Source organism: Lycorma delicatula, chromosome 2 (genome assembly GCF_047948215.1).
Source record: "Lycorma delicatula isolate Av1 chromosome 2, ASM4794821v1, whole genome shotgun sequence".
NCBI lineage: Eukaryota > Metazoa > Arthropoda > Insecta > Hemiptera > Fulgoridae > Lycorma > Lycorma delicatula.
Genome location: NC_134456.1, coordinates 175,225,603 through 175,253,522, shown reverse-complemented (window position 1 = coordinate 175,253,522; position 27,920 = coordinate 175,225,603). Strand labels below are relative to the sequence as shown.

At 28.6% G+C, this 27,920-nt stretch overlaps 1 protein-coding gene across 4 annotated transcripts in view; it reads left to right on the top strand.

Annotated features, from left to right (window-relative positions):
* Positions 1-23,972, top strand: part of sm (heterogeneous nuclear ribonucleoprotein L) — a 514,959-nt gene extending 490,987 nt beyond the window's left edge. For all 4 annotated transcript variants that reach the window (XM_075356710.1, XM_075356709.1, XM_075356707.1 and 1 more), the window contains 7 exons: positions 4,638-4,749; positions 7,659-7,875; positions 10,982-11,103; positions 12,171-12,321; positions 12,488-12,599; positions 13,960-14,055; positions 19,831-23,972. In XM_075356710.1, coding sequence (XP_075212825.1) covers positions 4,638-4,749; positions 7,659-7,875; positions 10,982-11,103; positions 12,171-12,321; positions 12,488-12,599; positions 13,960-14,055; positions 19,831-19,964 — 944 coding nt within the window. In that variant the 3' untranslated portion in view covers positions 19,965-23,972. The remainder of the gene's footprint in view (positions 1-4,637; positions 4,750-7,658; positions 7,876-10,981; positions 11,104-12,170; positions 12,322-12,487; positions 12,600-13,959; positions 14,056-19,830) is intronic.
* The last annotated feature ends 3,948 nt before the right edge of the window (positions 23,973-27,920 follow it).

Sequence of the window (27,920 nt, the reverse complement as noted above, 5' to 3'; positions counted from 1 at the left end):
TTGGTGGTCTGTTAAAAAAAAAGTAATAAAAAATAACTTTTTATTAATATATTATTTTCCTAATTTTTTCTTTGAATTGATCTGTTTTTGGCATTTTATCATCTGTAAAGAGGTGAATGCTGTAATTGCGTTTTTGCGTCACGCACTGTGAAATACTTTGTAAAAATGTAATCGACAGTTAGCGCGGATACGGTTGTATGTAGAACGAGCGTGTAGTTGCTTTCTTCGCTGTATGAGTCATTGCCACGGTCATAAGACAGGAATAAACATCTCGAGTATTCTAATAAATATATGATCGTTGTTTTCTCATCCTTGTAGTTTCCGCTCGGTGTCAAAAACGCTTTAAAACCAATTAAGATAACCGTCGCAGTCTATAAACCGGCGTTAAATAAATTGCAAGTTTTCTTGTTCCACATGATTTCTTTTCTTTTTTTTTTTGACACTGTATGTAATAAGAAAGTGTCAAATCAGTGTTCATTTAAATAGTGTACCTTTTATCGTTAATTATTTCTCAACTTTATTTTTATGTGTAAAACGCAACATTTTTAAGTTACGTTTTACACACGTAAACGTTACAGCACGTGGTACATTACTACTATTTTTTTTGTTTTTTATATTAAATCGCTAAAAATTGATTTCATGAAACCTCGATCTCATTTGTTTTCTGCTCTGCTCAATTTTTTTAGCCTATAAACATTTACACTTTTTAATGGTTTTTTTTCCATTTTCTGGTATTCTCTTTATCCTTTTCCTCCCGTCCCTCATCTGTGACTGTAAAACGAAACTAAGAAATTATATTCTTTTTCGTTGATTGGTTGATTGATTTGTTTTAAAATAATCATTTTTTTTCGATTATCAGTCTGTAGCTGACAGCGGATTTTTTTTTTATTTTTTTTACAATTGTTGCCATTTTAAATATAAGCATCATTGCCTTGACGGCAGTAAAACGTATAGGCTAAGCAAAATATAATTAAATTTTTAGATTGAAATAGTTTATTTTGTTAATAAAAAATTATTAGGCTACAGCAGATGAATTATAATTTATTATAATCAACTTTATATTATATTTAATTATGTTTAAATTATTCATTAATGTATTAAATGATTGATTTGTTGATCGTTCGAATGGAGTTTTGCAAATTGTTTACAGTTTTACTTTTAATATTTTTTATCTTATTCTTTTTTTTATTTCAGCATCGTTTTAGAAGCTTGTATTTTTTTAAATTTTATTAGATCGGCGCTGCCCGGTATAGTTACGTCTGACGTAGGTTTTAGATATTTTGTGGTGGGCAGTAACGTTTCGCATAAAAGCGTTAAATCGGGACTGTTAAGCGTTTGTTTGTTTATCCGATTCATCTGACAGAACATTATAAGCCCCTCTTCCAGTTAACCCTTTCTCCACTACCGCGAACCCTTTTAGCCTTTCAGATCTACATCTGGTCTGTTCAGTTTTAGTAGCGGAAGAAAATTCTTTCCATATATTTTATGTGACGTTTTAAGTGTCTGCTGAACATTCCTACTGTAATTTTGAGGGAAAATTCACGTTTATCGACCGACCTTTGAGGCAGAAATATCCGTTTGTTAACTGATGAATTGCTGTGGTTTTATACGCACCCGCTGCATTTTTTCGATTCTTGTGTTTTTTATAAGAAAAAGTTTTAAAATAGCAGAATTTAAGTTTTCTAAAAAAAAAATAATTTTTATCTCCTATTTTTACAAAATTACATTTTTTTCTTTTTAGTATTTTTTCTATTGATCAGAAAAATGTTTGATAAATTTATTCCATTAATATGTGATACTTTGATAAACTGTGATTATTACTTTACATTCGGAAAACAATTGCACATTCTTAATTCTCAATTTTTTTGTGTAGAGCATCAAGTGATCTTTTTAGGTGTATGAGCGGAAGACGAAATTAGTAAAAAGATTGAATTTCCTTGAGATGGTTTATTTTTTGTATTTTTTCTTCTTCAAATCCCCCCCCCCCCCACGAAGACTTGATTTAAAAATCAAGTGGGGTGAGATCTGGGAATCCAGGAGGCCACTCCACAGGACCATGCTGACATATCCAAACATCTGGAAACTGCCGATCAATCACTAACATTTGTGATTACCAAAATGAAAGCTTATGAGCTGGGAGTTTGCTATGTATGGAAACTTATGGGACACCTGTACATTGCATTGGGGGGTAATCCTTCTGTTTATTTAAGAGGGGGGAAGAAATAAATAATTGATAATAGCAACCAAAGTTATTCAACAGTGAATTTAGAATTGTTTAATATTTGATTTATATATTGATTCAATTTTGCAAATTAAAATAAAATAGATGCAATAATTTAATCATTAGATGTGACGAGATAGGTGTAAAACATTTTTTACAATTATTAAAAAATTGCGATCCATCGAAAATGATATTAAGAATTTTCAAAGTTAATTAAAATAGATTTGATTAAAAGCAAGATCTCTAGTAAAGATTTTGCAAAAAAATAGGGTTTTTGTGATATGTGTTTTGTAGAATAATAAAGTTGAGCCATTTTTGTGGTGTTTTGTTAGAAGTTTCTTGTGGTTTTCCTTCTTTCTCAGTGATTAATAATTGCAATAAAGCAATTGCATTTGTTTTCCTGTTGCTTTGTTGACTCATTGGACAAAATCAATTATTGTTTTCATTGAAGCTTGAAATTTGTCTGATTAAATATGTAAATTTTTATTGATTGCCATAGTTTTCATTTTAATGGAATTGTTCAAAGTAAGATTTTTTTAAACTTATTTGACATTTTTTATAATATTAAAATCTTCAAAAATTGTGATTCAAATTTAAATTTTAATTAATATTGTACTAAATTTTGAACTGTTGTTTTTGGTTTATTTAACAAAAAGGATTATTATTGTGGGTAGTTGTGTAATATAATTGAATTATCAATTTTTAATATTCTCTACTTGCTGACATTTTAATTACATTTGATTTGTAAGTGCTTCCATAATTGATCAGCACTTCATCAAAAGACGATTAAAATACTTAATATTCAAAAATCATTAAACATTTTAAACAAATACAAAAAATTCTTCATCTAAGTCTAACTGAATAAAAATTAAAAATAAGAAAAGTTTTGAATGAAATTGAATCTTACACTTTTAACTTTAAAGAGAAAAAAATTGTTTTATTTAATTACTGTTTAATTGTGATCACCATGAAAGCACTCAAAATTAAAAAGATAATTAAGTATGCGATATATTAAGATGCAATTTCATTATTTAAAAAGCATAGTCTCATCGGGTTTCTAATTTATTCTAGTTTGGTTGGCTGAGATGCAGGATCTTAAGTGATGTACTTATATGTGCATTAGTTTTATTTCTTACAAAAACTAAAAAAATTAATTGAATTTTTTAGTGTTGAGCGGTTCAGTGAATCATATAAGGAGTGAATGCTGTGTTATTGTTTTTCTGATTTGTCTTCTACGGAGAAATTAATTTAAAGATAGAATTTGGAAGTTTATCAAATAAAACTGAATCATGTTAGATGGAATTCCTGGTCCGTCAGTCGGCCGACTCTGTGGAATGAATCCAACTTCTCTTCATGATGTGATACAATATCTTAATTGTATTTTTAATAGAGAAAATAATTCAACTGATTTCATTATTATGCCTAATGAATAGTAACTTTTCAAAATTACTTATTTACTTTGTTGTTTTATATTTTTAATATTTTATTTATAGTCTTATTTATCGGTCTTTTCTTGAATATTTCAGATTATTTTTGTTAATGTAATTTATTTTCTATACCCTACAAATTCATCTCTGTACGTAGTATGTTACTGTTGATGAGAGTTTCAATAATCGGCATTCTTTATTATTAAAATCTTTATTTTTGTAACTACATTTTGTCCTCGCCTTTTATTAGACTGAAATTTTATAAAGAAATTAGTGGGCTTTAAACTATTGTAGAGTTATATTGCAATAACTTTCATAAATTATGCTAGAATTCATGCAAGAAATTAAAAAAAAAAAAAATTTGCTCAGGTTTTCATTACTAGAAAAGTCTTGCATAATGCAAGACTGCAGAACAGTTAAAATTACTTTGAAAGTGAATTTAATTAAAAAAGGGAGGTTAGTTGCAGCCTAATAATTAAAGTATATATTATAATTATAGATCAACTGATAGTTTATTATGGTTGATAGCAAGTAAAATCCAGCACCGTAAAAAAAAAAATAATGAAAATGTAACAATTCAGATTGAAAATTCAAATCTTGATAGTTCAAAACATAAGGAATTACAAAAAGAGTAGCTATTAAATTTGAGACATTACACTGCAACATTTTGGCTTCAGTCACTTTGGGGATCTGTGGAAATTGGACAGCTTGATCAAAAGATACAGAATATGCAATACATGTAATATAAATTTGGAAAATTGGATAAATCACTTCTTTCATGGCATCCATCACCTGTTGTAATTGAAGAATGACTAAGAATAGTTTTGACCTAGGTGAATAGTTTTGAATTCCAAAAAGATGGACTCTACTCAACAAATGATGATAATGATTATTTATTAATTATTTTATTAATATTACATTCGATGATTTCAGCTGAAAATCATATAAGTGTAATCAAGTTCAATGTATTAATCTGATGACTTTCACAGGTGGCGATGGAATGCGTGGTCCTGGCTATTTGGAATATGATGAACCAGGATATCATAGTGAAGGCTATGGTGAACATTTTGCTGAAAGATACCCAGCAGGTCCAATGGACAGGTACTATTTTCTTTTGTACTATATTGTTAGATATGTGCTTAGTTTAAGTATGATATGTTTCTGTATAGTTTTTTAAGGATTTGGATCAATTTAAGTATTTTTCCCACGTCTTCAATCTACAATCTGTCAAAAATTTTAAATGTGCCTAATTTATTTTCTGTATCAAGCAAGATCAGTAGGTTGCATTGTAGTTAATCACCGTACGTATTAATATAAAAAGTAAATAGAGTTTGATGCAAAATGTGTGTATGTGTGTGTTTGATATAAAGATCGGTGTGTATGTGTATGTTCGATATAAAGATCGGTGTGTATATGTGTGTTTGATATAAAGATCGGTAAGGGGAAAGAAAAAAAATTATCTGGTTAGAACGTACAATTAGATATCGATCGAAAGAAAACAGCTGGAAAAGATTTCCTGTGAGAAGGTGCAGCTGTGCTGAACTCAACAGTATGGAAGGCAGTGGATTCAAGAAGTTAATTGAAAATGCTGTTGTTGATTGCCATATAATGCATACAAATAACATTTACTCAGTCGATTTACATTAAAAACAAAATTTCATTATGTTATTTAATGTTATAGTTTAGATTTGTCATGGTCAGATATTAAAAATTCAGAATATTGATATCTTTTTATTCTACGTTTATTTATTGCTCGATAATTTTTAGGGGCAAAGATATTTTTATCTTGTACTTTGTATTAAAATATTCAAAACTGTACTTAAAAACTTTATCGGTGTTGTGTGAACAGTTTTTACTTCATTGTGTTTGTTGATTGGTAGTTTAAAGATGACATTTAAATAAAAGGAAATGAAACTCATAAGTTTCATTATATCACTGATATTTATAAAACTGTTGATGAATAAATTCTAAGTACAATTAGTACGAATTGCAAATAAGTATGTTATAACTGAAAGTGTAAGTCATTCAAAAGTTAATTCCTATCTTAGCTATTGTATTACAGTTTTATGTTCAAGTTGTTATATCAGTTGTGTATGCTGGTATAAAACAATAGTAAAAAATTTGCATTTTTATGATTATAGTGATCTTTAGCCATATACTGGAGTATGTGATACAGGTATAGCATTCATTCTAATTTTTTTTATTGTCATTCCCATCTCTTTTACACTCCTATTCCATTTGAAGTAACGGAAATAATCCCTCACCTCTGAACACATAACTATTTTATTTACCTTTCATCACTTTATTATTTAATTTCCTTTTTATCTAATTATTGCAGATCCATTATTTATAATGGATATTAATCATCGCATTATAACTTTAATTAAAAATATTTTGGTACTTACGTATTAACGCCACCGCAGCTACAGCTTTATTTAAAAACAAAGTAGTCAATCGGATTTCGGTGGAAAATGGACCGATATAGAGTTTAACATAGATTCAAAACAGTCTCTTTATTAATTTTAATAAATTGTTATTTATATTTATTTATTTTATAAATATAATTTAACCAAACTTAACCTACGCTCGCTTCGCTCGCTAACCTTGACTAATTAACAGGAGTGTTTTGATTATTTAAATAATTGCAATAATTACTGAATTTATTAAATAAATACTCAAAAAATTACGGTGTTAATTAAGTCAAGGTTAGCGAGCGAAGGTTAAGTTTGGTTAAATTATATTTATAAAATAAATAAATATAAATAACCATTTATTATAATTAATAAAGAGATTGTTCATTTTCCACCGAAATCCTATTGACTACTTTGTTTTTAAATAAAGCTGTAGCTGCGGTGACGTCAATACTTAAGTACCAATATTTTATTAAGGTTCATTCAGCACAAACTAAAAAAAATGCAATATTTCTACACTATTACAGTTATAATATTTATATTAATTATAATTATTTTAAAATAGTATCATTTTACAAGTATATGCCTTACAGTTAGTTAATTTGAAATTTTAATGTACGTTAGACGCGTAAAAAGAATAACACGTTAATTACAGAATCTTCTGATTTGTTAAATATCACTATTAAGTAAGTTTTTCTAGAATTATTATAAAAAAATGTTTTCATAAGAGTAATTATGCCAATACATAAAAGATAGAATAGAATATTTTTATAGTATCACTCCTTGAATTTCTATTTTTTAATATTATATTAAAAAAAAAAAAAAAAAAAAAGTTAAATATAAACAATACAATAGTATTGTGTTTAACATATAAACAGAATTAAGTATTTGATTAAAAATAAGTAAATTGGAATGGGTCAATTGGCATTAACTATTTTTATTTGAACATAAATATGTTTTCTTTTTTACAAGGTATTTTTAATGTTGCAGGCATATTTTTAAGCTTATTAAGAAATAACACTGAATATATTTTCCTTTCATTCTTTTGTTCGCCTTCAGTTAAAGTATATTGTATATTAATACTTATCAAATATTATTGCTAGCCTCTAGTAGTTTTTGGGGTTTTCATAATACAGACTATATCCATCTTTTAATAGGTTGTGCTAAAACTTTATTAACATATACAAGTAGTATTGAATAACTGCTTTTTGAGCAAAATGTTCAGTATTATAAATAGGAGTAAAATATACTGTAATAACCAAGCATACAAAGTTAAGTGGAAAAAAGTTGGTAACTTGACAAAATGCACCTCTGTTCAGACTGTTAGATACGTTGCTGTTATGTTAATCATGATCATGATTAAGCATTACTTCAATGATTTCATTATCACACCAAAATCTGAACATCCTGAACAGTCTGAAGAGGTGTTAAAACTTACTGTGTTTACAGACATTATTCTTTTTTTAATATTTTGTTAGTTCCATCTCTGCCTACCGTCCAGAAGGTTTTGGCTTTGAATCCTTGTCAGATATTTTTTACATCTACATCATAATTAAAAGATAGTAAACATATGATAAAAATTTTTTTATGTTTTTACAGAGGTTATATGATGAAACCACTTAGAGAGCCATTAGTACCACACGGGCCCCCTATACCACGAGGACCAGGATTTGGTACACACAATATGGGACATGGGCCGGCTAATGGTGCTTCTAACGCAGGGGGCTGTGTTATGATGGTTTATGGACTTAATAAAGACAAAGCAAATCCTGATATTCTGTTCAACTTGTTCTGCTTGTATGGAAATGTTGTTCGGGTAAGCTAGTAAAGTTTTTTTTACATAGAAAATTCTGTTTACTTTTAAACAGTGAGACTTGCACTCCCATTTATCTGCTCACTAGTTCAAAGAATTATTTAATTCACAAAAAATATTTTTTTTTTTGCATGGGAGGGTGAAGGTATTATTTCATAATTTTCTTTTAAGGAATACAATTGAATATTTATGTACAGTGACAAGATCGAATTGATTTTGTTTCTAATAATATTTATTGTGTTACTTTGAATGTGAAAAAATTGTTATCAGTATCAAATATTTTCTGTGCTTGTGTGCACTTATGTATCTCTTTCTGCCAGTAAATAAGTACCATGTTGGTAACTGGTTGTAGATATTTCTATATTGCCCTGGATTTATACTTCTGATTGTGCCAACCAACCCTGCTTTTTCTTTTAAAAAAAAAATAATATTCCCTGTTGTCAGACAAAATTATTTTTGTTTTCTTAGAAATTACCTTTTGTCAGACAAAATTATTTTTGTTTTCTTAAGAAATTACCTTTTGTCCTAAAAAATCATTTCATTTGAAAGTTTATTAAAAGCTTTATTTTTACAGAAAATATATTACTGTATTGACAAGTTGCTAAATAGTACAAATTGTTGATAAATTATACTAGAGTTTCTCCAAATTCATTTAATATGCACTTCAGTATGTACTCAATATTTTTCAATTAAGAATTCAAAATTATTTTATTCTGTACCACATTTATTTATTATTTTAAAATTGCAACATCATCATTGTTCTTATGTTTTTATGTATTAATGTGGGCCTATTTTTCATTGTTTTAATTTTTTGGTATTTTGTAATTCTGCTGTGATCACATGGTTTTTGCATGATTTTATTTCATCTTTTATGGCAATGCAATAGCAGTTTTTTAATCCATGGAATACGCACCTGTTAAATGTGATATGATTAACATTATTCATAATCATGTTCTGATCTGAGTTAATGCAGATTGATACAAAATATTTTACACAAAATATTATTGAATTAAATTAAATTAATTTCTTCAATACTGTTATTTGAGTGTGATTTCTAAGTGTGCAGTTTTTATAATTCTTTTTTAATCCATCTTAAAGTAATTACTTTTTTGTATTTTTATGTTTATTTTATTTTTTTTAGAATTATGCATATTTATGACCGTATTGATAACAAAATTAATTTATTATCTGTTAAAAAAGGAAGCTGAAAAATTAAGTGCTAATCATGAAATTATCTTACTAATTTAAACCTGTGCATAATGTAAGATATAATTAATTATATACATATAAATAATTCTAACAGTTTGTCTTTATTGTAATACTTTTCTCTCAAGTGGTAAAAAGTCTATAACAATAATGTTTGCAACAACCGTATTGCAGTACTTTTCATCTTTAAAAGAAATATTTTAGGATTAAAGATGGGCTAATAAGTATGGTTAAATAATTGTAATTTTGCAAAAATCTTTCTTTGTGTATTTTTAATTCTGGAAGTAAATTAACCAATTTTCAGGAAATCTTGTTTGCATTTGAATGCAGACTAGTTTTTTCTGTTAGTGTCTGTTTAAAGTATGTTTGAACAAAGAACTGTGGAATTATTTCTGTATGAAATCATTATATGATTAATAATTAACCAGAAAGGTCATTTGTCAGCCAGTTGCTTCAAATTGCTAAGAAAGTAAAACAGCTAACTAATGTTATCCAAAAATAATTAATATTTACTTCACATATCAGCTAAAAATAATTAGTATTGAAAAACCTCAGTAATTGTAACATTGCAAATAAAAAATATGAAGATCTGTAAGAGAAAGGACAATCTTTTATTTTAAAATAAGTGTTTAATAAATGTTATGAATATTCACTTTACCATACTTAAGTTCACTCATTCTAGATCTAACGTAAAATTTTCTGATTTATATTATAATATTTTGTAAACTGTGTAAATATATTTACAATTATACTATTTTAAATGTAAATTTCATTTATAAAATTGAGATTCAATTGAGGAATCAGCTTGCTATAAGAATTTATTGTATTATAAAAATTAGTTGAAATAAACAACTTGGCCTGATAGAAAAATATGAACAAAAGTAAAAAAAACACATCGATGTGATCATCATACCATGCGAGTGTGTAGCCATCCCAAACACTGTTTTTGGATGTACGTGTAAATTTTTTAACACGGGAACGTAGTTACATACTTAATATGAATGGGTTTATGGACCGCATCAGTTAAAACGTTCACACATATTATGCCATTCAAATTTGATAGCTGATGTGTAAAACAACAATCACTAAAGATCAGTCTGCTTCGTGTAATGTATCACAATTGTTTGAATAAAAATATAATCTAGAAACAAAATTTAATGGAGAAATTAAAAAAAAAACTAACATTTTTAACTTTATATTTTTACTCTTTGAATATGGAGTGCAAGCCACTACATCATTATTGTTGCTAATACACACCTACTTTTTTCACAAAGCTTATATTGGAAAATAATAAATAATTTATTCACGTGTATTTTTAGCCTCGTTTTTCATTGGAAATTAAAATGTATGAAAAACTGAAAATTTAACTTCAAAATTATATAAATAAACAAAAATAAAAAAAAATCACATTTGTCATTGAATTGTCCTTCATATTTATTGATATGTACCTAAAAATTGATTTTACCTACATATTTGTTTGATTAAAGACCATTTTGTTTGGCATAAATATATTTTATCCCAATGGCAATTTGTTATTGCGATACTATAAGTATCTGTCGGAATATTTATAGGCAGTGAAACATGAAAACCATTATTTTACTAATCCATTAAAGCCTAGCACCAGGTGATTTTAGTTCAGACAAATATATATCATGTTTTAATGTGATTAGATTTTGAGCATCCAGAAGAGAACAATTATTTATTACATTGTGTCCATCCTTTCTGTTGTAAAATGAGGATGCTGCCCTATATATTCCATAATTTTTTCACAGTTGATTTTTCCTGCTTCTATTAAAAATTATAGCGGAATAATGAATTTATTTAAAAATTATTTAATAAAAATTTAATGTGAAGTCTTCAACTGCTGTTACACTATTATAATCTATTTTGTTTGTGTTTGTAGGTGAAATTTTTGAAAACTAAGGAAGGCTGTGCAATGATTCAGATGGGTGACAGCCTTGCTGTTGAAAGATGTGTATCATACCTGAACAATAAAACTGTCCTAGGATCCAGAATTCAGCTGGGGTAAAATAATTTATGAATATGTACATATTTTTTAATGTAATTAAATTAGCTGATTTATTCCTATTTTATAATCATCTGTTCATGTTCATGCATTAGATTATTATAAGGTTAAAATTAAAATGTTAAGACTGAATTTCCATTATTACAATATAAAATTTGTGGATTTTGCTTGGTTTTGTTATTGGCCACCTGTAATGAGTTGTAAGTAATAATACATAAAGGGATTTTTATGAACCGACAAGTAAATTAATGTGCTTGTGGAGGCGCATACAAATATTTAACCTTATTTACCATTAAAACCACAAAACCTGCAGTTGTTGCCTATTACTGTTGACCACAGTAACTAATTACACTGTTTTGGTTTCATTTTGCCACTCGCTTTTCAATTTGTGATTGTTAATTCTATACATTAATGTATATTTGTCAGTTCTATTATTTTAAAGTTATTACTGCAATTATTAACATTATTTTCAGACAGAGGTTGTACTAGAAACATTACAGAATTCAAGATTTGTAATTATTGTATATTAATAAAATACCTGATTATGAGATAATTAAAATATCTCTTGTTACAGTTATAGATATATTTTGCTACTTCTTTGATGAGCAGGTTGTTTTTTAGTCTTGTAATGGTTTACCTGTACTTATATTTGATCCATCACTATATGAATTTTAAAATAATTTTGATTTGTTTACTTAATAAAAAAGACTTATGCAATTGACAATATTGTTTTTTCTGTATTTCAATTTTTTATATATATGATTTTACTTTTGAGATGAGTACTATGTCTATTTAATAAAAAACTGCAGCTGTTCAGAGGCACATGAAATTAACCGTAAACCTTCTGTTACTCAATTTATGGCGTAGTTGGGGGGAAACAGGTTAGTTTTTTTTGGATAAATGTTTGTAAAATAAAAAAATTCAATTTCTTAATAAACAAAATTAGATTGAAATTTATTATCAGTTTGTTGTTTGATATGTTAATTATTGCAGAAGTAATAAATTTTATTTGCTTTTAAATAAACTATTTATACATCTAAATTTGCAACCGTGTTATTTATTGCAGGTTTTCTAAACAGGCATACCTCAGTGATGTTGTACAACCATACACACTGCCTGATAGCAGCCTATCATTCAAGGATTTCATGGGAAATAAAAATAACCGTTTTATCAATCCAACTATGGCAGCAAAGAACAGAATACAGGGACCTTCTAAGGTATTAAAAGATGATGAAACAAATAAATTATGTTAGAATAATTATTTTTGTCTTTAGTGTCAACTTTTTTTGTTGGTATTACATAATTTTTTTTTCTATACATTAATACTTTTTGAATTTTTTTTACTATGGTTAAAATTTGTTTTTCTGATTGATTTTTCTTCAGATTTTACATTTCTTCAATACACCACCAAATGTGAAAGAAGAACAGTTATTAAAAGTGTTTGAAGAAAATAATGCACCAAAACCTAAGACCGTCAAACTATTTCCTATGAAAGGTAACCATAAATTTTATTCAAAATGTTCTACACTAGTTAGCAATATAAAAGTCAAGCTTTTTACAAAATTAATTTGAGTTTTCCAATTAACCCTTAGGGAAGATTGTTTTTTATGGTAGTTTCATTGATATAAGTCTTGTTTATTGTTGAGTACATAGAATTCTATTATATTTTATCTATTTTTAGATTTATTTGTAAATATTAAAATTAAATTCTCTCTCCCTCAAATAGTAAGATATTTTATTTCTACTATTTGTTACTATTGTTCTTAAATTTTGTTCATTTATGTAATAAAATTTTTAATGTTTTAATTTTTTTTGGTATTTGCTTGTAAAATGTTTCTATTGTAAAGTATATGCTTTAGTTGCGATTATGAAACCTTGAATAAACCATAACGAAATCATGCAAGCTTGTAATTCATATTAATTAAAGGTATATTGTAAAATAATGTAGTTTAATTATCACATATGTGTGATGATTTATTTCATCAAAAAATTTACATAATATTGGCCAAAACTTTGCAAATTATATTAATAAAGATAACATAGTAAAAAAAAAAGCAAAATTTACCTAAGTAGGTATTTCAGAAATTTTAAGCATTGTAGATTAGAGCATCTTAGAAAAACTTTCCTAGTCTGGATATGTATCACCATTTAGAGGAAAATGTGTCACCTTGTGACACATGCACAGAGTATGATAAAAAAAGTGGTCATTCAAAGAGAACAACTTATATTTACATTTTCTCTATAATATTATTAAGTTGGAATTATTTTTAATAAGAAAGTGTTTTAATGAAAAGTTTGAACTTTGAATTTTTCTCTACTATGTTAGGGACATATCCTATTATATATTCCTGATTAATTGATCAATTTTGGAAAGGCTGAATTATCTTGATTAGAAACATATTAACTATTAGATAATTATTCTGATAAGAAGAAGTCTGTGAGTTGTCGATCCAAAAGTATTCTGCCCTTTCTCCCTTAATATTTCTTTGGTAGGGATCATGGAAATTCTGTCAACTTCTTCCTTGGTTACCATCTGTAGCACGATGGTGTAGTATAACTTTTTATTTTGAAAAGCATGAAAGGTGTTACAAGAAACACCTTTTTCTTGAAACAAGTATGAGGACACTTTAGAATTGTGCTTTTTTAATAGAAACACCAGAAATTGGTTAACAATATTTATTAGAGGTAGTGATTATTTATGTATTTTCCATGGAAAAAACTGGTAGCCCCTGTTATGCATTACCTTCATTTAATTTTTAATGTGTTAAATAATTAGAAATTTATTTTTGGAAATTTTTAAAATTACATTTTACAAGATTAATTCATTATAAAGTGAGATTGATTTTTTATTTTAGGTGATAAAAGCTCCACAGGCTTATTGGAATTTGAGGATGTTGACGATGCACTTGACGCCCTAGCCCTTTGTAATCATGCTGCCATTAAGAATCCAGGTAAATTACATATATGACACAAATATATAAGTTTTGGATGTATGTGTGTGTTTATATATATATATATATATATATATATATAAACAAATTTGTAATAATTTTAAATGCAGAAATATTAAATTGAAAACTGTTAATAATAGTAAAGAATAATTTTTCTTCGAAAATTGTTTTCTAACTAGTCACAATTTTATGTTCCAATGGCAAGGGGTTTTATATATTAGAAAAACATCAGATGAAAATATAGCACTGGCTCATGTCCAACTATCAGTTAAACATCCCCAGAAAAAAATGCTTTGGGGTTGTTTCGCATTTGAAAGTCCCTTGTTCATTACTTCCAGTAGATGGTATGTTGAAAAGTTACGGACATATGAAGATTCTGAAGAAAGAAGGGGTTATGACAACTTCAAAACAAATTCCCAGTAGGCAACAGAGTGTTTCAACAGAATTAAGGGCATGCCGTACTGCAAAAAAGTGGAAAATGTTCTTAGTCTCAAAAATAAATTATACCACAAAAATTGTCCTCATTAAAGTACTAATATTGGTATGGTTTCAAGATGAAGAAATAAAAAAAATGAGTTTTACATTGTTGAATTGATGCCAATTGTACAGATGTGATTTTTTTTCTTATTAAAGTTGTTTTATTAAATAACATCTGTGTTCTGATTAATCTGCATGCTGCTGTATATTTTTCTATAGATTAAACAAAATTTTAATTTAATTTTTATTGTTTAGATGTTATTAATATTTTTAAGTTATTCACTTTTAAAATCATGGTAAAAATTATTTAATTTCTGGAATTATTTAGCTCTGGAACTATAGCAAATGGAATTTTCTAATATTTATGTACAAGTTTAAAATGGAAGCTTGATTTTTAAGATAAACAGTTAACTTTATCCTTTATAAAGGATAAAATTTTAAAATATATAAATATAAATTTTAAAAAATAACATTCTACGAGTCGGAGCGTGGAATGTTAGAAGCTTAAAAAAGGTTGGTAGGCTAGAAAATTTAAAAAGGGAAATGGATAGGGTGAATGTGGATATAGTAGGAATTAGTGAGGTTCGGTGGGAAGAGGAAGGCGACTTTTGGTCAGGTGATTTTAGAGTAATTAACTCAGCGTCAAATAATGGGCAGGCAGGAGTAGGCTTCGTGATGAACAAGAAGATAGGGAGGAGAGTGGAGTATTTCAAAACGCATAGCGATAGAATCATTGTAATAAGGATAAAATCAAAACCTAAACCGACAACGATTGTTAACGTTTATATGCCTACAAGCGCCCATGATGATGATGAGGTAGAATGTGTATACGAAGAGATTGATGAAGCAATTAAACACGTAAAAGGAGATGAAAATTTAATAATAGTTGGAGATTGGAATGCAAGCATTGGAAAAGGCAAGGAAGGAAATATAGTGGGTGAATACGGGCTGGGCAAAAGGAATGAAAGAGGGGACCGACTTATAGAATTTTGCACGAAGTATAATTTAGTAATTGCCAACACCCAACTTAAAAATCATAATAGAAGAATATACACTTGGAAAAAGCCAGGCGATACTGGAAGGTATCAGATAGATTATATCATGGTTAAGCAAAGATTTAGAAATCAACTCGTTGACTGCAAAACTTACCCTGGAGCAGACATTGATAGCGACCATAATTTGGTGATAATGAAATGTAGATTGGGGTTTAAAAACCTGAAGAAAAGGTGTCAGATGAATCGGTGGAATTTAGAGAAGCTTGAGGAAGAGGAGGTAAAGAAGATTTTTGAGGAGGACATCGCAAGAGGTCTGAGTAAAAAGGATAAGGTAGAAAATGTAGAAGAAGAATGGGAGAATGTTAAAAAGGAAATTCTTAAATCAGCAGAAGCAAACTTAGGCGGAATAAAGAGAACTGGTAGAAAACCTTGGGTTTCAGACGATATATTGCAGCTGATGGATGAACGTAGAAAATATAAGAATGCTAATGATGAAGAAAGTAAAAGGAACTATCGGCAATTAAGAAATGCTATAAATAGGAAGTGCAAACTGGCGAAAGAAGAGTGGATTAAAGAAAAGTGTTCAGAAGTGGAAAGAGAAATGAACATTGGTAAAATAGACGTAGCATACAGGAAAGTTAAGGAAAATTTTGGGGTACATAAATTAAAATGTAATAATGTGTTAAACAAAGATGGTACACCAATATATAATACGAAAGGTAAAGTCGATAGATGGGTGGAATATATTGAAGAGTTATACGGAGGAAATGAATTAGAAAATGGTGTTATAGAGGAAGAAGAGGAAGTTGAGGAGGATGAAATGGGAGAAACAATACTGAGATCTGAATTTAAGAGAGCATTAAAAGATTTAAATGGCAGAAAGGCTCCTGGAATAGACGGAATACCTGTAGAATTACTGCGCAGTGCAGGTGAGGAAGCGATTGATAGATTATACAAACTGGTGTGTAATATTTATGAAAATGGGGAATTTCCATCAGACTTCAAAAAAAGTGTTATAGTTATGATACCAAAGAAAGCAGGGGCAGATAAATGTGAAGAATACAGAACAATTAGTTTAACTAGTCATGCATCAAAAATCTTAACTAGAATTTTATACAGAAGAATTGAGAGGAGAGTGGAAGAAGTGTTAGGAGAAGACCAATTTGGTTTCAGGAAAAGTATAGGGACAAGGGAAGCAATTTTAGGCCTCAGATTAATACTAGAAGGAAGATTAAAGAAAAACAAACCAACATACTTGGCGTTTATAGACCTAGAAAAGGCTTTCGATAACGTAGACTGGAATAAAATGTTCAGCATTTTAAAAAAATTAGGGTTCAAATTCAGAGATAGAAGAACAATCGCTAACATGTACAGGAACCAAACAGCAACAATAACAATTGAAGAACATAAGAAAGAAGCCCTAATAAGAAAGGGAGTCCGACAAGGATGTTCCCTATCGCCGTTACTTTTTAATCTTTACATGGAACTAGCAGTTAATGATGTTAAAGAACAATTTAGATTCGGAGTAACAGTACAAGGTGAAAAGATAAAGATGCTACGATTTGCTGATGATATAGTAATTCTAGCCGAGAGTAAAAAGGATTTAGAAGAAACAATGAACGGCATAGATGAAGTCCTACGCATAAACTATTGCATGAAAATAAACAAGAACAAAACAAAAGTAATGAAATGTAGTAGAAATAACAAAGATGGACCACTGAATGTGAAAATAGGAGGAGAAAAGATTATGGAGGTAGAAGAATTTTGTTATTTGGGAAGTAAAATTACTAAAGATGGACGAAGCAGGAGCGATATAAAATGCCGAATAGCACAAGCTAAACGAGCCTTCAGTAAGAAATATAATTTGTTTACATCAAAAATTAATTTAAATGTCAGGAAAAGATTTTTGAAAGTGTATGTTTGGAGTGTCGCTTTATATGGAAGTGAAACTTGGACAATCGGAGTATCTGAGAAGAAAAGATTAGAAGCTTTTGAAATGTGGTGCTATAGGAGAATGTTAAAAATCAGATGGGTGGATAAAGTGACAAATGAAGAGGTATTGCGGCAAATAGATGAAGAAAGTAGCATTTGGAAAAATATAGTTAAAAGCAGAAACAGACTTATAGGCCACATACTAAGGCATCCTGGAATAGTCGCTTTAATATTGGAAGGACAGGTAGAAGGGAAAAATTGTGTAGGCAGGCCACGTTTGGAGTATGTAAAACAAATTGTTGGGGATGTAGGATGTAGAGGGTATACTGAAATGAAACGACTAGCACTAGATAGGGAATCTTGGAGAGCTGCATCAAACCAGTCAAATGACTGAAGACAAAAAAAAAAAAAAAAAATTTTAAAGAAAATTATCAAACAGCTGCAGTTAACATGAAATGTCAAATTTCTTTCTTCTGATATTTTCATCATTAAAAATATCAAAAATAGTTATGAAATTAACAACTCTTAAAAATGTTTATAACAATAACATCTAAAAAATTGCTCTGATTCCTGGGACATCATAAAAATCAAGCCTTAAAACTGAGGTTTCTATGGACGTCAAAGGAAGGCGTGCATTAGCTAAGTCTTTAAGTTAATGAACTTTAAGTTAATCATTTTTATTTGAGGGACAGCATCAAACCCAATTATGCTTTTATTCTATGAGATTGAAAACATTATTCAAGATGTTTATGGGTTATTTTATTTATTAAATAATAAAGTAAAATGTCCCTGTTAAAATCCAGGAAGATATAGTATGATACCATAACACCCCCCCCCCCCCCTAGGAAGACAGCTGCCTAGTGATGTTTCGGTTGCCACACAGGGGAAGGAACAGGGGGGGTGGCCCCCCCCCCGTTCCTTGCCCTGTTTTCATTTAACAGGAGTCATTTATCGCCCTCTGACTTTTTACATCTCATAGTAATAAGCCTGGCCTCGTTGGGATGCCACCGATGTAAATGCCTCTATAGACATTTGAATCGGTGATTTAATAACTCAGCTTTATTGCCTTTGCTGTAGACCTTGTCTGAAAGTGTGATACCATAACAGAGGAAATAGAAGAAAAGGGCATGAAACGAAATCATAGAAGAGAAATTGTTATTGGTGAGGCTAAATGGATGATGGTGGTAAATAGCCAGACCTGGAGAAGTGTGGAGAATGGTAGATAATTAAATAACTGAGTTGACTGGAGTCTTGAAGTATATTAAGAATGAGAAAAATTTGTCTTGTGCATTACTCTGTGAAATTCATTGCTCTCTAATTAGTGGTTTAAAACTTGTCATACCTGGACCTATAAAAATTGTTAGTGGATGAAACGATTTAGTGAGGATCTAACTCAACAGCAATGCCTGGATCGCTTCGTTCAACTTTTGGTAATGAATCACCATCAGAAAAGACTATTTACAGTTTGTTTGCAGAATTGTCAACTGTCACAAAGCACATCAAACGATTGATTATTTGACTGAGACAAACATTGAATTAATGTCTTATTGCTTGTTTTCACCTGATTTATCACCCAACTACTTCTTTATGTTGCTGTGTGAGTAATTGCACGGACAGCAATTTTCATCACCCCAAGAAGCTGTTGAATCCTTCCAAAACCATGTTTTTGAGGTACCAACTTCAGTGTGGAAAAAATGTTTTGAGAATTGGTTCAAACACACAAAAGTGTGTATTAATCTATGAATGTGTTGAGAAACAATAAAATGATTTGTAGTATAATAATAAAATTATTTGTAGTATAATAATAAAATTATTTGAAAGAAAAAATTGTTCTTTCATTCTTTTGTTAAAAACATAAAAGGCGGCCTTTGTATACCCATTGTATTTCCTTAAGATTTTAATAGAGACATCTGATCTACCCTTTGCTTTTGGCTCTATTAGCAAAGTTACTTTGGCTTGGATCTGAAAGTATTAATAACTGGGGAAAGACCTCTCTCCAGTTATATCATACATTCAGAGAATGTATTACACCAAACATATAAAGTTCTGGTACACTTCAGAATTTCAAAATTTTTTTTGATAAATTAATTATGCATATACACACACACAACATGGACGGGATTTGCAAGCATGCATGTGTGCAGTGACAATGACAGTTAAACATTTTACCTGATAACTTGGCTATAAAATGAATAGAGTTATTGAAATGACTTGATGAATGTAATTGTCCATTTAGAGGTATTACAAGGGGAAGTCATTTTATTGTTGAAGATGCTTGTTTTTGGAAGCTATTATCTGCTGAGGATGTATCATAAGTCAATTTACCAAAGATTGACATTGACTGAAGCTTTCTGTTTTTACTTTGTTTTAGGGGGAAGGTTCCCATATGTGATGAAACTGTGCTTCTCATCAAACCGAACCACAGAAGTTAATGGCAGAGGAGGGGTAGGTAGCAGCAATGTCTCCGGGACCTTTAAGAACTCCGAAATGGATATGGTCGAGTAGGCTAGCGCACCAGTGGCAGTTTCCTCTTCATACACGTCAATTATTAATTATAAGCCCCCCTTTTAAAATAAAAATAAAAAAAAAGATAGAAAAATGCTGCGCATTAAAAACGGTGTTGTGAAGTCTTATTTTTGCCACTACAAAATCTGTCGCAGTTTTTTTTTTTTTTTTGTAATATTTGCATGTTTTGTTTCTTTTTTTTGTTATTTTCTTCCTCTTGTTAATTGTAATCGAGTAAAATTATTATTTAGTTTTATTGTTTTGTTCTAGATAACTAGGCTTTAATAGTGGGAGTATTTTCCCAAATCTTTAATGTGTTTATAAGTGGATAGTGTTGTCCTTAGCTGTCTGTTTAGTACATTCTGAGCCAAGAAACTGCCACTGGAAACGTTTCTTGAGGCGGAATAAATTCCATGTATGTTAGTTTTTAGATTAGACTTATTATTTTTTTCTTTTATATAGAATGTAAGAGTTAAGTGAAAAATCTATGACCATAAAAGAATAGTATTAAAATTTTTTTGTGAACATTGTGTCATCAGCAAGTGACTAATTTAACTTTGTAATGCTCTTTTATATTCTTTTAAAAAAAATATATTCTTTGGACATAAAAATAAATATTAAAAAAACTTGCATATAATAATAGTTGTATGTGTATTTCATTTTTAATTAATTATTTTTAATACTTCAAAAATAATTTTATATATGTAATATAATATAATAATAGGTAAGTAAATGTGGTATCCGTATGCAATGAAGAAGGTAGAAGATTTTTGTTTTCTGAAGTACAAAGTTAAGAATTTCTCTGTTATACTGAATTATTTACTACTTCGTTCTGTTTTATGAGCACTTTGTCATGAAACCGTGATGAAGATTTTTATTTTTTCACCGTTATTTTAAAAATAAGTAGAGTTGTGTTTTAAAAGATTTTACTTGAGTTAATATATGTTAGTAATACTGTCATTATTATTGTTAGTTATAAAACAGCGGTTCAGTTTTCAATTGTATTTTGATTAGATCATGTAGTTATCTTTTCTATATTTTAAATTAAATAGATAAGTAAGTTATTCCAATTATTTATTTTTGATTTTTTTTATCATTATTTTGAAGCTCAGGTGTGAAAGGTTTCTGTAAAAAGTAATTCTTTTTTTGTGATAAATTAAGGTAAATATTTTTAATTTAAAATAATTAAAATGGAAAAAAAACATAGTTGATAATGAAAACATTTTAGAAATTAAAATTAGTTTTATGCACAAGTGTTCACTTAATTTACTTATTTATATAAATAGCAATAGCTTTGGCTTTTTTTTTTGAAGTTTTGAATGAGAACTGTCTATATTTAATATTAGGTCAGAAATTTTTCCTTTTAAATTAATTGTCTTAAATGCTAAATGGATTTAGTATTTGCAATAAAATTTTAATGTCTTTATCTATAATTAAAAAAATTGTTTTTCTACAAACATTTATTAAAACATTCATCGTCTTGTTTAATTGTTTACGGATGATGGAAATTTGCTCGTCGGGGACCAAGTATAGGTACTGAAACAGATTCAATTAAACCTGCGAATGACCTATGTTTGATCTGTACTGTAATTACAGAACACCATTTAATAGCGTAATATGTTCCTCACTTTATATATACCCCTTGCATATAAAACCTTTATCCTTGCAGATGAAACCGTCCAATTTCGATGTGACACTTCATTTTATTGGAGTTTTATCTTATTTATTTTTATTTACATAACTTGTTTCTAATGATTGCAGTGAGTTCAGATCTTGTTTAAATGGAGTCTGTAATTTATTGAAATAAAATTATGGATTTTGAAGTCTGGTAAAATTTTAAATAAAACTCCATTAGACTGAATTTAACATCGGTGTCTGCTTTGCACTTTTTTGTACAGTAACCTGCTTTATTATTTAATTTGATTTTATAGTTTATGAATTTATATAAAATATATTAGTATTACAATCCATTCATTATTGATTGTTATAACAATGCATTAACAAAGTAAATCAATTTTTTTTTAAATCCTGAAATGTTTTGATATAAGTATATTAATAAGTTTCATATTTTTTGCCTCCTGTGTTTATTAATTAAGGTTAAAAAGACAGTTAATTTTAGGCACTTGTATATGTTTAGTGAGATATATATATTTGTGTATGTATTATATATAATTAATTGTATTTATGAATTAAATATTTAAATTATATTTTAATACTTTTATTTAGCCTACTTTTGAATTTATGTTTAATTATAATCTTGTAACGGATTTCATGATTTTTCTTTATCTTGTAACTCATTAAGGTACACATTTTATATCGTTAGGGCAGTGCCCTGACCATCGTTACTGTTATATAAATGCAGCATATTGTCGGTGTATTAGCTGGTAATGTGATCGCTCGTTTCAGGGTGGGCAGAAATCAACTCCCATCATCCTGTATAATTTTTATTCTGCATCCATATTTGTATTGTTTTTCCTCCAGTTGTAGTGTAATAATATTAAAGTAAAATTTATGATAAACAAAAGTAATTTAAAGGTTGAAGCAATAAGGTCAATACTATTTGTTAGATTTTACTAAGTAATTTTATGAAAAGAATTTGAGGTTGTATGCGCAGGGTTTATTTTTATTTACATGTAATCGAAAGAATTTTTAATTGTAGAAATGTTTGGCAGAAAAATGTTATTGTTACTAAATTATGTAACAATCAGAAGGTTTTTCGAATGAAAACCTTCAATTTCAGGAAATTGTTTGAGATGAATTAAATATATATTTATTATATATTAATTGATGAAACTATAAAAATTACTTCTTGTATTTTTATGCCTTTTGTTGTTATCATTAAGAAATATTTATTTTATAAAAGTTAATTTTTCAACATAACTAATAAAATTTTTTTTTACTGTAAGTTTAAAATCTCCACCTGCTAAAAAATAATAATTTTGTGGATATTTTATGCACGTAATTTATTTAATTCACCATTTTCATAGCAAAATTATAAAATAAAAGTAAATAATTTTGTATAAATGGATTTTGTAGGTCAGTGAACCTTTTAATCACACAAAATGTTATATATGTTTATTATTTTACATACTTAAAATAAAATCAAAATCTGGTTGTTGTAGGATTTACTGTTACAAAGATTTTTGTTAACATTTTAGGTTACTTGCTTATATATGTTTCTGTAACAGACTTTATTTTTTAACATCACAATACCTTAGGCAAAAATTTATATCTATTTGTGTAAGCAGATGCAGTTAAACATAAACTAAATTTCCTTTAGGCTTTAGACTAATAAAACGAATATGAATATGTTGATTTTTGGTTAATTTCTTTATTTGGTCATAATTTTTTGACATTTTTACTTGAAAATCATTAAAAGTGAAGTAATATTCTGTGATGGAGTTTTTAAGTTTTGTTAATTTTTAACTGTTGATAATGATAAATGAGGAATTTAAAGTAGAGATTACTTTTAGTACTTTGATAATCTTAATTTCAGTTATCTATATTTTTAGGAATAAAAAAGATGTATTTAATTTATTGTAATAGTTTATAAGTTTATTTATTACAGCTTCAATAATAATTTATTCAATTGAACATTTCGTTAGTTTTGTATTAGAACATTTTTTAATGAATATACTTAATGTAAAAAAAAAAAAAAAAATTAAAAATAAGCCTGTGTAATTTATTACTGTTATAGTTTTATAATTAATAATTATCTGTAAGGATAAAAAAATAATTACTTTAATATTGTTGCATTACATTATTAATGTACGTTCATTAGAAGATTGACATCTGGTTATTTAGTTGTATTAGTTCATTATAAAATAATTATTATTAATTGAATAATAATTTGTATTTATATATTAGTTTAACTATTAATAAGTTTATATGTTAGATGTTGATCATCAGTTAAGTTACACTTATTTCAGTTTTATGCTCTGATAGATCTTGTGTGTGTATGATCACTGTATGAATGATGCTGAATATAATAGATTCATTAATAATTAATGTTTGCATTAATTTTGTTAATACCTTTACCTTTTTTATAAAAGTAGTTCATAATTTGTGTAGTTGTCAATAGATTGCCTAGTTATCCCCACATCATTTTATTTTTTCTTGAATTTATCAACTATTCTGACCCTTCTGTAACGTTTGTTATCTTTGTTCATTATATTGCAAAATATCACAGTTTTCTTCTTTGCAAGTGCATTCGTGGTATTTGCCTAAGATCCTTTCTAAGAAATGTCTCGTTTTTGAACCTTCTTAATTATAAAAATTTCTTCTGTTTTAAGACAGAAACTGCCAAAAAATTTTTACTTTTAGTAATTAGTAGATATTTTATAATTTATGTAGTTCAGTAATTTATAAATATGCAGGATAAAATTTGCCCTGATATTTTTTTATTAAATAGTTTACAAATACTCAATCTAGTCATACATACTCATTTTTATAAATAACTTGCCTAGCAAATCATTCTTTTTCTTGTTTTTTTTATTTTTTGCCTTACAAAACGATCAATGATTTCCTTTAAATCGATTTTCTTTTCTCAGTCTTCTTTAACAGATAAAATTGCCAAGCCAGGTGAGCATTGTTGACATTAAACTTCTTAAAATAGTTTTCTGTTAATTTTAAAGTTGAAAATGACCTTTCAGTGCTCGGAACAATCAACTGAATAATCAAAAATTTAAATGCAAGCTGTGTAATTATCAGGAAATGTAGATGAAAATGCTGAGTGCTTAATAATTAACAAAGAAGCTAGTTTGTAGATGTAATTTTCTTACTGAAGCCGTACTTATTTCAGAATGATATTGAGAAAATGAATCTGAAACAATCATCTTGATGTTCTGTCATTAATTTCGTACAGTTTTCAGATAAAATATTTTTAATGTGTGTAAATTTGACAGAATAAGAACATAAAAAGAATCTAATCGATTTTCCATGCCAGTGAAAAATGTTACAAATATTGTAACATTTCAGCTAAAAAACTGCAAATATTACTACAGAAAACTGAATATTTAAAATTTAGTTCAGAAGAAAATTTAGATTGCACATTCTTTCATCTGAACAAAGCTCTTCAAAGTGGCGCTTAACTATTTTCAATCTGCTCCTCAGTTGTGCCATTTGAATAGCTAAGTTTTTAAACTGATTTATTTTGAAGTCCAGTCATATATTCATAACAGTTTTCTAATAATCAACAGATTGTAAAATTCTGCTTGCAAAAATATTTTGAGTATTGTTTCAAGGAAAAATCTTGCTTCAATCAGCCTTCAATCTACCTTACAACTTTAGTAATATTATTAGTGTCTTACTAATATTTTTGAAAGAACTATTATAACTTACTGTGTTTAAAAAATATGTTCAGTTTTCTAAAAAGTTAAAAAAAGATCCCACATTAGCCCACATTTATTTAAGTAATGAATTCAAATCATGCAATTTCATAATGCAAGAGTATATTTTTTCAAAGTGAATCTGTGAAAAACACAGACTCTATTGTACAAGGGGCACTCAGAACGTTGTAGATAATCTTAGAAAGAGTGGTGGCGGAGAGGTGGTGTCATTTTTATTTTTCAATATAGGTCCCTGGCACTTTCTTAGACTTGTTCAATTTAGCCTGCATAGAGGTTATCCAAAGTAAAAAAATTTATCTTTCTCCTCAAAATACCCTGAAACAGCTGTTTTCAATTCATAATCGTTGTGAAAACGTCTGCCATAGTTTTTCTTGAAGTTTTTGAACAGGAAAAAATCACTGGTGGCCAGGTCTGTACTGTAGGGAGGGTGAAGAAGTTCTTGAAATCCACACTACCTCAAAGTTTGGTTTGCAATATGTGATAAGTGGAATGGAGCATTGTCATGCAAAAGCAAGATGCCTTTGGTTTGCTGTTTTTCCTTTACTGCTGCCCATAGCTTCTGAAGATACTCAGTGTAGACATTACCAGTGATAGTCTGCTTGTGCTCCATATATTCAATTAACAAAATTCCCTCACTATCTCAAAAAATTGTGGCCATGATCTTCCCAGCCGGTGGCTGGGTCTTTAATTTTTTGGGTGTTGGGGATCCTTAGTGTTTCCACTGCATGGTGGACTCTTGTTTGGTCTTGTCAGGATCCCAGTAATGAACCTATGTTTCATCACCAGTCACCAACCTACTGAAAAAAAGTTCTCTGCACTCAACTGCGCACTACATTCCTGCTGATGTTATGTGAGGTTTTGTTGTACCCATCAGGAAGTTACCTTGTTATGTGTAAATTGTCATGAAGTATTGTTATAGTAATTCCTTTGAACACCCCACATTCTGTAGCAAGTATTGCTGCCCTAACATGCCTGTCTTCCATAACCAATCTGTCTACTTTCTGGCAGATGGGTGTGGCTGCTTCCACAGTTCTTCCACTGCAAGGACTATCTTCAATGGATTCCCTGCCCTAACTTAAATTGTTTGGACCAGAATTTCACTTTGTACTTTAAAAAGGTGCATTCACCATACAGTCACCATCCCACTATGAATGTCCTTTGGCCATTTCCCTTCTTTGGTGAGAAACTTCATCCATCATAACTGATGGATGCTGCTACAGTTTCTGCAAATCCATTGTCATAGCCAGGTTATACTATCTTCGGAGGTCTAACTGCATCAACACCTGTAAAAAAAATTAAATCACAATTACATCATAGCACACACATATTATGAACTACATATAGGCATCAACACATCTCTGTGTTGAACTCCCAACAGACCTAGGTGTTGGGAGTACCCCTCGTAAATGCCAGACATAATATGGAATAACCATCATTCCTAACATTTAAAAAAATTTTGCTACTAAATAACCAACAATGTTGACCAGTATAGTTTAATTTTCATGCCTGATTTTAGTTTATTCATAAAAAATTGAGTTCAGTGCTGTACCCCATGATTTTTGTCTGCTTCATCTTTCAGCAATAAAATATGTAGACAAGGACTGAATTTTAAAATAAAACTCCTTTGTTCAGCATTTAAATTGGATGGAAGTTTGCTTTTTTCTATGGGTACTCTTGCGGTAAAAATTTATTTATAGTTTCAGAATTTACCTTATCTCAATGGATTCTTGTTGATCTATATCTATTTCTTTAACAGTTGTTTAAAGGCTGCTGTTTGTAGTATCACAGATGTAAAGTGGAAGTACTTGTTTGTGGTTCACAATTATTGCTTGACATGTAAGAAATTTTTGACAAGTTTTAAAAAATTTTCCAAATTTTTGCTTGTTTTTTCTGTTTTGCATTACCTCTTACATTTGTGTTATCCATGGTGAGTTAATTATATGCCATTAATTATAATTAATTATTTTTAAATAATTTATACTAATAATAATTGATAAAAGTAAAATAAAATATTAATTCTGTCACTATAGTTTAATTGAAGTTTCAAAATATTTGCTAATAATGCCGTAAGTATAAGAAAAACACTTTATTTTACCACTTTTATTACCAAAGTATATCATAAACTGTAAGTGTTTATTAATTTACAGAATTGCCAGGTGGCATTACAAACAACCGTGGGATATGTGCTGTATGTCTTATCTCAATCAAACATGTAATGTTTCTATGAGGTTATGTCTCCCACCATGTACAACATTTTCTTGCATATATATTTTTTTTGATACATTTGGATGAGGTCATGTGACAAACCCAAGGTTGCTTGAACACCAACTAGGGATTCTGTATATTAAAAAAACTTAGATAAGTTTTTTTAAGACATACTTAATCTGTCAACATTGATGTTGACATACCTGCATTTTTTTATATCAAATCACACATGTGGAGAAATTCTTGTCATGTAAATTTATTTCATTTGCTTGTTTTTTATCTTTATTAATATCTTTCTTTTGTGTGCTAAAGTCCCTTTCCAATTCGGGCCCTGGAACTGTAGCACCACTTGCACCACTATAGCTATGCTACTGTAATTTTTGTTAATTGTATTAGTTTTTTT